The sequence below is a fragment of the Nyctibius grandis genome, chromosome 9 (genome assembly GCF_013368605.1).
Source record: "Nyctibius grandis isolate bNycGra1 chromosome 9, bNycGra1.pri, whole genome shotgun sequence".
Classification (NCBI taxonomy): Eukaryota; Metazoa; Chordata; class Aves; order Nyctibiiformes; family Nyctibiidae; genus Nyctibius; species Nyctibius grandis.
In genome coordinates, this window is record NC_090666.1 from 42,042,215 (window position 1) to 42,054,669 (window position 12,455).

At 36.5% G+C, this 12,455-nt stretch overlaps 1 protein-coding gene across 19 annotated transcripts in view; it reads right to left on the reverse strand.

Moving 5' to 3' along the window:
- NEB (nebulin) overlaps window positions 1–12,455 on the reverse strand; it is a 125,979-nt gene that overhangs the window by 17,076 nt on the left and 96,448 nt on the right. For 12 of the 19 annotated variants that reach the window (XM_068407614.1, XM_068407601.1, XM_068407613.1 and 9 more), the window contains 14 exons: window positions 12,171–12,281; window positions 11,598–11,699; window positions 11,372–11,470; window positions 10,645–10,743; window positions 7,416–7,526; window positions 7,165–7,269; window positions 6,268–6,372; window positions 5,022–5,126; window positions 4,084–4,194; window positions 3,508–3,618; window positions 1,672–1,785; window positions 1,429–1,533; window positions 876–980; window positions 341–445 (listed from right to left, as the gene is read on the reverse strand). In XM_068407614.1, the coding sequence (XP_068263715.1) occupies window positions 341–445; window positions 876–980; window positions 1,429–1,533; window positions 1,672–1,785; window positions 3,508–3,618; window positions 4,084–4,194; window positions 5,022–5,126; window positions 6,268–6,372; window positions 7,165–7,269; window positions 7,416–7,526; window positions 10,645–10,743; window positions 11,372–11,470; window positions 11,598–11,699; window positions 12,171–12,281 (1,488 nt within the window). The remainder of the gene's footprint in view (window positions 1–340; window positions 446–875; window positions 981–1,428; window positions 1,534–1,671; window positions 1,786–3,507; window positions 3,619–4,083; window positions 4,195–5,021; window positions 5,127–6,267; window positions 6,373–7,164; window positions 7,270–7,415; window positions 7,527–10,644; window positions 10,744–11,371; window positions 11,471–11,597; window positions 11,700–12,170; window positions 12,282–12,455) is intronic. The other 7 variants (XM_068407615.1, XM_068407607.1, XM_068407606.1 and 4 more) reach the window with 3 other exon arrangements.

The window sequence follows — 12,455 nt, forward strand, 5'->3', positions numbered from 1 at the left end:
ACAACAAGAATACACCACTGACATGGTAACAGGACAAAAGGAAGGTGGGTACTAGTAATACCAATTTAAGTACAGGGTTGATTGTTTAACTACATCACAGCTATGTGTATGTGAAAGTGCAATCAGGGCACTCCACAAAAAAACAGCAGATAAAAAGGGGTAGCAAAAACCAGCTAAATCTACTTAGAATAAAATTAGCTTGGTTTGAAAAGTCCTTGTACACATTTAAGCAGAACAAGAACATAAGTACCTGTAAGATAAGAGCCAAAAATAGTTATTTTATTAAACATATTAAACTGTATTTTTTAGAATGAGAACTGAAAACAGAAAATAACTATACCGAGCTGAAGTTCTTCTGGTTCTCTTTCACACGCAGCATTTCTGGTGTGTCTTGTACAACTGTAACTTTTCCTTTACTGTTCTGTAGGTCCCACTGATACTGAAGCTGTTGAGAAAGTTAAAATGTCAAATGTTGACTCCATGCCATAAAAATTTACTCACAGAGTTTTCTTTGAAGAAAAAAAATATATTTTCAAGTACACCTTAGAAGGAGGTAATTTTAACACCACCATTAGTGATATAAAGATATACCACAGTTACAATACAGAGTATAATTCTCTACTGCTTGCAAAGGAATTGTCAGAGCACTGCAGCAGAAAGGTTTTTTTTTTTTCAAGAAAATTACAGAATCATTTTGGTTCCCTGTGTAACGTGTAAGTGGGCTGCTGTATACAGAGCAGATACTCTAACAGAAGATCCCTGAGAATATAAAGGCAGCCTAGTTGGGATTAGTGTGTGATATTGGGACCTTACTAAATGCAAAAAAAGCTGAATATTCTTTATTATTTGACAGTGTATATGATTTATATACATACTGTGCTAAAGTTCTTTTGATTCTCACGGACTCTCTGCATTTCTGGTGTGTCTGCTACAGGCACGTAGTGTGGCATGGTCCTTTCTGCATCTTCCTTATACTTTTTCTGATAGAAAATACAAAATATATCCCATTAATACAAAAGCAGTAATAAACAATCCGGCCTTACTTATTGTTGCATAATACCCACATTTATGGAAATGTGAGTACTTCTGTGTCTGATAAAAATTCAGATTATTCCTCTGTGTAAGATTTATTTTAAACATTAAGTTATTAAGGAGTAGGAAAATTAAGCTAAATCTACTTAGAACAAAATTAGCTTCGGTATTGCAAAAGCAATAGAAATTATTGTTTCATTTTACACAGTATTAAAACAAATTAATTTCAATATTGGAATGGAATTTCAGAGTAAGACACGTCACAGTTCTAGAGAAATCTGGTTTTCTGGTGTATCATCTCCTGAATATTGTGACAGGTAGTTATTATGTTCTCCAAATTAGTATTCACTCGAGGTTCCCACATGAGCAATGATTAAATTTCTTCACTCAAGATACCTGGCTCGAAAGGTTCTTGACTTGCTGGGCATGAATAATCTCCGGAGTATCGACAACGCTGGTGTAGTTGGCTTTCTCCATTTCTGCCAATTGTTTGTATTTGATCTGTTGGGGAAAGCTCACATTTAGGTGCCTTAATCATACCTTGACAACAATTTTCATTCGGTTTAATCAGAAAAAAATGTTAATAAATTTTCCTTTAAAGAAGACGTCAGATGTGATATATGAGATATTCACACAGACCTGGCTGGCAATGTCAGTGGCATTCTTTGCTCTCACAAAATCTGGTGTCTCCAAAGCCAGTTCTGTCAGACCTTTTCCTCTGATTTCTAATTCCAAGGCTTTTTTGTACTCTTTCTGCAGATGAGGACAGTAAATAGATACTTTGTCAGTGTGAGTGCAGTACCTTTAGCAACTTCAGATAGTTTCATGACCACACCACAAAATAGGAATACTACTAATATAAACTCACAATGAAACACAAAAATGAAGTCATTAAAGTGGTGTGTACTTTATGACTTAAATCTTCAGAACAGCCCTACTCCAGCAGTAAAGAGAGCACACCAGAGGCCCACTGTGTAAAGGTCACTCTTCCTTCTCACACCAGTAATCTCAAAGCGTAAGTTCCTTTAGGTGACCAGTGCAAAACAATAACTTGTACAGAAGAGAAGCATCAGGGAGTGAGCCTCAAGCTTCGCCAGGGGAGGTTAAGGTTGGACATCAGGAAGAATTTCTTTACAGAAAGGGTTATTAAACATTGGAATGGGCTGCCCAGGGAGGTGGTGGAGTCACCATCTCTGGAGGGGTTTAAGAAAAGCCTGGCCATGGCACTTAGTGCCATTGTCTAGTTGACAGGGTGGTGTAAGGGCAACGGTTGGACTCGATGATCCCTGAGGTCTCTTCCAACCTGGTTGATTCTGTGTGATTCTGTGAAATGCATGTGGTAGTGAAGAGTGGTCACAGACGTTTCACACTGAGCATGTCCAAAAAATGCAAGGTGTCAGGATTCTCTGTGACATTTTGGACCCTTTGGAATGAATACCCTCCCTAAAAACCCAGTGCTACAGCAGCCACTCTTCCCAAAGAGATCTTCCACTTAGGTCTAAAAGATTTATTTTGTATAGATTGGTGTAATTCACATCTCGGTGTGCCAACTCTGCTGAACATTTAGCTGAATATGTATGTAATATTCTGGTAATAAAATACAGGCTCTTTGAATAACTCCAAAACTCTGCACTACTGAGTACAAAACGCTGTTGTCAGTAAGGATGCTTATCTTAAGAGTGTTTTGTTAAGAAGCAAAATCATGAGTAACACTAAAAAGTTACTTTTTTTCAGCTTTCAGCCTGATGATGTTAAGGCTCTTAAAATATGAGCTAATCTCATCCTATGAAAACAATCACTATGAAATATTTATCACACCAGTCCACCGTGTAAACAAGGTAGCTGTTAGGTTTGCATCCTGACTGTCTACTGGCCACATCTCTCCATCAAAGTGGGGAAGAGTGCCTTGGCCATCAGTCCTGGGCAGGAGGAACTGTTCATGAGCATGGCTGGTGTTTCTGACTCACGCATCAAGCATAAAGCATTCAAAAAGAGCTCTCTGCTGCACAGCACACCTCCCAAAGCAGAAGGATGCCAGTCTGGTTCCCTTGTTGTAGTCCCTTTTTGATCTCTCACTTTGCTTCTTGTTTCCTCAGCCTTGGTCCTTAGTCCCTCAGCCTTGGTAAGATGCCAAGTTAACAAAACTAACACCTCTGGTTCCTACGCTTAGCCTTGCCACATCACAGTGCTGGTTTAGTCTATCCCTTGACTGATCTGATATTGATCACAGCACCTTTCCCACCTATATTCCTGATAGTAACTGCAAAGCCAGAAAATAATATTTCATTTAAAAGTTGAGGCTCCCAGTTTTATGCTTAGTCACCCATACACATTCTTTTTTTCTCTCTACAGAAGAGCTTCTAGGGAATGAAAACGTTCATGCTAGTGTTATACAACACTTTATAACTGATAAACATTTATCAGTTGGAGGCTGTTACATCCATTCAGGTATTTATCAAATAGCTTTTGACATACCTCATTCAGGATTTGAGTTGCATTCTTTGCTCTCAACATGTCTGGAGTCTCCTCTAAAGCTGTTAGTCCTTTACCTTTGACACCTTCCTCAAGATCCTTCCTGTACTCTTTCTGCAGAAGAAAAAAAATGAAGACTGCAAAGCCAGACTAAAGAGAGTTCTACACTTGACAACTTTTTGCAAAAAAATTAAAAAAAAGAAAAAAAAATTCCAAAATCTCCAAAAGAAAAAAGAATTTTTTAAAACAACAAAGAATATTGTATAGGGTTATAGAAGAACTACTGCAACAGAATGTAGTAATTATTGTTCAAGATCAATTGTAAAGGCACACACATATACACCCCACTGTGGAACAGTTAGGCTGATGAATGTCAGAAAGGGACACAGTAAATATGAATACAGTTAACCAACAATGACATAAACGTCCACGACAAATTAGATCACAACACAAAATATAAGTAAACGTGCTTAATGTGAAGGGTTAGGAAAAAGAAAGTGGTGAAGAAGAAATGCTGCTGAGAATACTTAGTGGAATTATTTAACTTGACAGAGGAAAGAAGCACAGAATAACTGCTACCTCGCTTGCTATTTTGGTTGCGTATTTGACATGTAATAGGGATGGTGTAATCTCCAAGCCAGTAAGGTTTCTGCCCTTAATGGACTCTTCAAAGTCCTTCTTATATTCTTTCTAATGAGAGTAAGAAGAAAAAAAAGCAAAATAGCAAATATTTATTACATTATTTTTAATTACGTGAAAAACTGCTGGGAGGATGGAGCAGTGGTTTGGTATTAATGTCACAATGACAATCATCTGCTACAACGCTGTGGGCAACTAAAGGAATAACTCCTGTTTCTACTAAAGCCCACGAAACAGCTCATTTATTTCAATATAAATATGATCTGACTCTGCCCTTTTTTTTCTTTTTCTACTTATTTGTATACTCAGAGAAACATAATGACTTATGCAACTGTTTTTCAGCATGTATAAGCCTTCACCTGTGACAGAACAAGATTATACTTCAAACAAACAGAAAAGAAGTGCTTGAGGAAATAGAATGACAGGTCAGTGAAGAACACTATGACAGCAGAGACAAACAGGAGATAAATGGGTTTCTCAAAAACAGAGTTCTGAAGTGAAAAGAATAACCAGGGTACTTTCTGTGGACTGTGATAACCGACACATGCACTGTGCTCGTGTAGCAAAAGCTTAAGTGAAATGTATTTCATATTACATTTCTTCTAAGGACTCGAAGACTTGCTTAAGCTTCATTTACTGATAGCTTCTTGATGAAAAATTACAGATAATACGCACTTCATCGTGTCACAGGAAAGCTTCATGAATTTTAAATGTAGTATTTCATAACCAATATAAAGAAAAGTGATACAGCTATAATTTTTCAGTCTATTAGCATTCACAACATGCAAGTATAATTGCCTAAATCACTGTGAAAGTTTAACTATAATAAATAAATTTTAAAGTTTTTTTTAGTCTGTCAGTATTGATGTTAACCATACCTCGCTCTGCATGAGCTGAGATTCCTTTGCAGTAAGGTATGTTGGAGTTTCAAAGTCCAGCATAGGTTTTCCTTTTTCCTTCTCATACTTTTCTCTGTATTTCACCTGAGAAGAAAAGAAAAAAGTTACCCTCCTAAATAATCAAAAGAACCAATTCATTAACTACTATGTGCCTACTTTGGTCAACAGATTTGTGGTAAAAAATGAATGTCTAATACTGTTTACCTTGCCGAAATCCATATTATTGACCATAAAATGTAAAATCAAAGGACAGATTTGCAGCAAAATGTATGTGGCCTAAAGTTCTACTGATTTATTTCCTGTTGCAGTGAATAAGCAGTGTCAGCTCAGATTTACTGGTCACAAGAAGGAAGACAGGTAGCTGTAAAAATCTAACTTGAAGGCACTTAGACTGCTCATGATCCTGAGTTCAGCCACTTACATGTTCATGGATTGTGGGAGTGTTAGCAGCAGGGCTTGGAAAGATGCAGTTTAGCAGCTTGCTAACTAATTCTGTGCATGAGTGTGCAGCAAGTAAAATGTCCACAAGGATGAAGATATTCTTGCTTCAAGTTATAGTATCCAGCCTTTATACCTCATATCATGAGGTAATGCTATGTCTTTGGGTGAGACAGATCCTGAGCTCAAACTGGAGCAACAAGTAGTGACTTTAACTACAAACTGATTAACAACAGCAGCAGTAATTTCTCTCTTGCTTTTACAGTCAATAAATATCTGGAATAGAAACTGGAATAAAGATTATTAGAGACCAAGTCAGAGTATGAATTTCTCTGGAATGATTCACCATTTACTGTATTCCAGAGGGAAAAAATGTCACATTTAATAGCAGCAGTAGGTATTGTTTTGGTTAAAGCAATTTTGGATGCAGAAAAAGAATGGCAGAGCTCTGCTTTGTATCACTTGAGGCTAGAATGGATAAAGCAGTTGAAAATACAGGCAGCAACAACCCTACTTCTTTCATTTTCCAATTTCTGTGATTACCAGGTCCTTTTTTCTATAGACAAAATCACCCCCATGAATGTATTATGCTGTGTAAAAACATCCATATACAACAGACATAAGGAAGTTTGAGTCCTACTTTAGAATGAAGAAATGATACAGATATTCTGTGTGTTCTAAACTTGCAGGTGTGCCAATATTTCTCATTGACTTGTTTACTCAGGTGTGCAGTGTGGAGACTGGTACTCCGTGAGTGGGGTTAATGAGAAACACACGACCAACTTACGTGGCTCTGTAGCTCTGATGCCTCCCTGAGATGAACCTGTTCAAGATTATCTGGCACCACATGGTAGTGACCCTTACTCTTCTCATATTGCTTCTTGTACTGGTACTGAAGGGAAGGTGTCAAAAATCATCTCAATAAAAAAAAAAATCCCTCAGCAAATTTACTTCTTAGGTCCAATCAAAGCAACACTTCAATGGAACATCAAAGAGAAATTAGAAATACAAGAAGAAAAACAAAAGCAAGAAGTTTAACCCCCAGTATCAGATATCACTTTTAAAGATGTGGGTGAATAGTTATTTTTTTTTTTTGACCATTTTGTTTGCAACAAAGATTTTTTTTCAAAAGAAGAATTAAAAAAAAGAAAAAGAGAAAAGAAAACACAGTGGATACACGAAAAGGCTGTACCAGGCAATAATGATTTTTGTCTTTTCACAGTAAAATTATCAAATATTTTGTTAGGCATAATTCTGTATATCTACAGCAGGGGGATATTAAACATAAACACAAAATAAAAAAAACAGACAAAAATTAAAATTTGAAATATAGTAAGCAGTAAAGAAAAAAGTAAAAAAAGAAGAAAATAGTATTTGTTAGTGTGATGCAATCAGTTAAAATGTCATAAAGAATCAATCCACTAAAAAATTATTAGAGGATTTAAAATATTAGCAGTTCTACAGCTAATAAAGATTTCACTTCCCAGAGGACAAATGTGGCAAAGTTGCTAGTTAACGAGGAAATAATCATTAGAAAGTAGAGGAAGAGATCACTACCAGGTGATGTCCCATGAGTAACAACAGAGGGAGTTATTGTTACAGGAATAGTTAGCAGAGATCAATTCAGAATGGAATCAATAGCAATGGAAACTCAAATGGATGTGGGATTAGTTAATGAGCTTACAGCACTGGCGAGCTGGCTTGTGCCCAGGACGTGGTTCATGATCAGCGATTCAGACATGTCTGTGACAGGCTTATGAAGTTTCTTTAGATCTGCCTTGTATTTCACCTGCAGGTAAGAAAGGAGAAACAACCTCAGAAGAGGAGACTGCTAATAAAGCCTGTGATGTTGAATGCATTAATAGCAGAAAGAAGGTCTTTGTTAAAGAGATGTGAAACTTCATTTCGCTAGAGGAAAAGCATAAATAAACATACCTCACTAGCCATGTTGTGAGCATCTTTCATGGTCTTGTAGATTTTAGCCTCCTTTAAATCATACTTTGGCTTTTTACCCATTTCTTTGGAAAAATTCTCCTTGTATTTCACCTAAATTAAAAAACAACCAGGTATTATAACTGTTCTTGAGTGCTCACTTGTTTGGCTGCAGAAGGCAAAGAGATCTTATTTCTGTGTTGATGGTAAGCAGAAGAATGAAAATGTAGTAACTTGAAGGCATCCACTGGAATAAAGGCTATTTTAAAGATAAGCTGACATGGAAAGAAAATCTACATCTGTGTTTACAAAATAGCACTTGCAATTTTTCATTCAGCGCGCAGGTTACATCTCATTGTAAAAATAACAGACACAGTCAAGGGAAGTATGTTGACAAAATATAGCTAAATTCTGACCCTCAGAGATAAAGAATTTTTCACTTGATGGGAACTGTGCATAGGTAAAAGATACCCTAATTTCACAAAGAGACCAAAACTGACGCAAGTATAAAGAGTATTTAAAAGAACTTTTTAAGTACGTCTTGGAGAAATATGAGCTTTAAAAACTACCTCAAGACATACAAGCACTGAAGATGGCAATATATCAAATACTTTTATATATAGTAAAATAAAATACTTATATACACATATTGTGTTCTGTATAAATCAGAGGTGAAGAAGGATGCTAATGATCACAAACAGAATAGTGATACAATTAATTACTAGGAATTAGATTACGCAAGAGGCTTAGTAGCACTTCCAAAGCACATTAGCATCAGCACTGTAAACCATAGTGATATAAACCATAATAATCCAGCAGACCCAGGCTGGAGGCACAGAAATATTGACAGGAATGAGAGTTTTGCTAATTACTTAAATGAGGGCAAGTCCTTCATCCATCATGACTTGTCCCATCCCACTGCTGCAGGTGCAGCTGAAGGCTAATTCCTCACTACTTCTTGTAAACGTACAAAATGGAGGGTTCCATTAGGAATATTTTGGTTTTATTACTTTTTTTGCTATCAGAGATGCATAAAATTGTTTCAGAAGAGTTAATGAAGAGTGCAAGAAAACCTCAAAGTATTAAAGATGAAGTTCTGGCTTCTCTAAATGGATCCCATAGTATGTACGCTCATCATCAGTTGAGTAAACATCAGTAGAAAGATTCTGAGGATTTGCCATGTCTTCCCTGTAGTAGTATTGTGCCTGGTTTGGAGACAAGTGAGGCAATATTTCTTTCTGTTTACCAATCCACATTTCCTTGGAGATATTTTATACTAACTAAGATAGCAATGCCCATCCCTGGTCTAAAGAACAGGAACTGAACAACCGTCATCAGTCTTTCTGAAAGAATTTGATCTTGTTCAGGACCAAGACAATACTTACAAAAACCATGCAGAAAATATAGGACTGTGGCTGATGAGGAAAAAGAATTAATGGTTCTTCAGAAAAAACCCTCATCTGCCAAGCAATATTTATGTGAAAATTGAAATGAAAGAAATAAATACTGAAGAACTGATAACTAAGTTGAGGAACAGCTGACTCATGATAGAGGTGTTCGTATGACAATTACAGAAACGCAAACAGATGATTTTATATTAGTAAAAAAAAAGATGATTGAATGCAGAATTAAATGACATTCCATGAGCACATTTTACACTTCGAATTCATTGTCATATTCTTGTCCATACAGCACCGTATGGTTCATGCTGGATACCACTGCTGCTCTTTTGCTTTGCAAAATAAGCCAACATTCAGACAAAACACACAGTGAAACAGGCAAATCCACAAATTATATAGGTGCTGTGAGAAGACAAAGAATATTAATATTTTTGACATAAAGGAATCAGTATTGGTTCTGACCTCACAAAAATTCAAAACAAGCAGAAGTACACTAGAATCTGTTAAGTTTTGCAAGCTATGCAACATATGATCAAGATCAGACCATCATGCCAAAGAGTCCACTTTTTTTTAAGCTCAGAAGAAATGTTATTTGAAGACCTGTGCAAAACTAAAAGCAAGCATGCCAGGCAGGCAGGTGAAACCCAACTAAAAAAAGGCAACTGGATAAACAAGCTGGACATAACGCTTTATAAAGGAGAAGTTTATGAGAAGAAATGCCTAAGAGAAAAATAAAGATTACACCAATTATTCTTTGCTCCCTTACTGCCTCTAAAATAGTTTTCTCTCAGAACTAACATAATCTCATCAAAGCGTGTTTATAAGACTAAGAACTGGCTAGCATTGGAGCAAAAGCATGGAAAAGGAGGATCTCATCATCACTGAATGCGAATAAACTTAAATTCTTCTTTTTCTTGTAGTTAATTGTTCAGTTTAAGAATCCTTGGTTCTACTGAAAAGATTCTTGGTTTTCCTAACACAGTGGCTGACATTCAAACATGCGACAGTTACGTGCAGCAGTCATGGCTGGACATGGAAAAAACATAATCCCCCTTTTTTTCATTTGGAAATACATGTGCAAAACCAAAATGGCACAGATCTGTCTGCTGCCACTGCAAAAAAGTGCTCTGCAGCCATCGTTTTTCTATTTTCCAAAGGTTTTATGATGGCAAGAAATATAAGGAACTCTGTGCTCTCAAACAGGGTACGCTTCTCAGAGGCTCTGGGGCTGGTTCAGTCATACACTGTATTCCATTATGCCCTTCCAGCACAATGCAAACAGAATAGTTTAAATGAAGGTTAAATGAAGTTTAAATAGAAGTCTGAATAGTCACAACGAAGTTCTAGTATGAATGTTACGCATATGGCATGACTGTTCACTGAAAATTACCAGCACCGTTGTTAGGGTTTGTCATACTTCATTTTTGTTTCAGGAAAAAGCTTGTACATCTGGTTTTAGGGTTTTGGGGTGAAAAGGGTGAGTTTTCACATTGCATGAGTGCATTGGAAACCTCCATTAAAAACATTGGAAATTCCAAAACCATTATGAAGGGCATAATAACGTTTCAAGCTTCATGTGATGTTTCTGAAACAGACAAATTCCCCACCCACAGAATTCCCATGCACTGTCTTTCCAGAGGAAAAAAAGAAGGTGACATCTAACTGAGCAGTCTCACAACTTTTGCTACATTCAACACCTTTGACACAAAAAGATCCAGTGCAACTGGCGCATCATAAACCCTTTAACAGCTTGGAATTGTAAGATAATATGCAAGCAAGAGACAGATGCATAAAAATGGCATTCCCAGATGTGTCACTTAAAATAATCTTACATGACTACTTAGCATATTAGCTTTCTTAAAGGTTCTCATCCATGGGGTATCATAAGATGCAGCTCCGTGCCCTCTCATATGTCGTTTGAGGTATTCTGCCTATAATGCGTAGCAAGAAAGCAAGATCAGAAATGCAAACAATTAAGGATTAAAGCATGAAGTGGTGAGAAAGAACCAAGCTGAACTGAGGTCCTGGTGGAAAAAATTGTCACAGAGAATAGCAAGCATGTGCTTCAGGCTTAACGGAGAAGATGACCGTTGTATAAAAGTAAGCAAGCTTAACATACTAACTTCAAAACAGAAGATTCTTCTGAAGGCACAACGTAGAAAGTGGCTAAAAGAAACTGAATATCCATCTCATAAGAGATGGATAATAAGAGTTAGGTAAAAGTCTTCATCTTTTAAAGCCAATACCCAGGAAAGCTAAAGAAAAAGAGAACACAGCTAACACTTCAGCCTTAGTATTTAAAAGATCTTGTCACGGCATCATTTTAAGGAGATCCTGTACCTCCATTACTGACATGTAGTAAGTCAGTAGAAAAGTTTATTTAACAAGGAAATACCTTGCATTGAGATTTAATTTTTACTTTAACACATTCCCTTTAAAATATTCCCTTATCCCCTAATGTAGAAATAATTTCAGTTATAATATTAGTATTACTCTATAAGTTAATATCATGTCTCATTTCTCTCGCTGCTTCAAAGCTTCACCAAACTTTGTCATTACCTGGCTAGTTAGCTTGGACACCTCCTTTGCCAGCTCAATATCTGGACGTCCCAGCATGGTTACGCCAATGCCAGCTTCTCCACGCTTTTTATATTCAATCTAACAAAAGAAAAAAAAAAGTGTAGTTTAGTAGTGATGACATTCCCTTTTAATTCTTTTACTGACACTGTTTTTAATAGTAAAATTACTGCTAAAGAATTATACAGAAGACTTAAAAACCACTTACATCACTGATTAACTTGGCAGCCTGAGTTGCTTTCTTAATATCTGGTCGATCTGCTATAGGTGTGTAGTGGAGCTTTGACTTTGCATCTTTCTTGTATTCAACCTAATCCATGATGACAGACAGAGGAAAGAAAATTACTGAGGTTTGTTCATGAGGAATATACGTAATAAGGATGCAGCAATGTTGCTGGGAAAGTGTATGGGTTTTTTTTAAATAATTTCACAAGAAATGGATTTGGGAATCTGTTTTTGCAAGTCATCTACAAATGATGAAATAAGCATGTGCAATTCTGTCTGTATTTGAAGGAATGAAAATATTATTAGATGTGATTTGCACTAGATTACTTTAAATCCTACCATGTGATTCAGTAGAAATATGATTTGCAAATAAATCCTTTATTTCAGTGCAATTTTACATTTGTAAATATTTGCACATTTATCTTTCAGAATTACACCTGAACACAGGGGCTGGGAGGAAATCTAGAAGTATGTGAACTTTTGCTTTTGCCAGCTGGCTCTGACTGAATTTGCTTACACAAGGTACTCAGTTCATGAAAAGACAAGACAAACTTACTGTACTCTGTTTTTTAGCAACTTCCATGGCATGTTTCACTTCGGGAGGCTCCAGCATGATGGAATAATTAGACTTGCCTTTCTCCTTCACAAACTTCTTTTTATAGTTTGTCTGTTAAGAGCAAAAAGGACCACGTGTGATTTTTTTAATTTCACATGGAGGTAAATGCTACTGAAACTTGGAAATAAGCTCACAAACTGTTAAGACAGATAAAAATGCAGTCTCCTCAGTCTCAAAATGTACGGTCCCCAGCTTGTGTGTCATAATTTGCACTTTAGATTACAA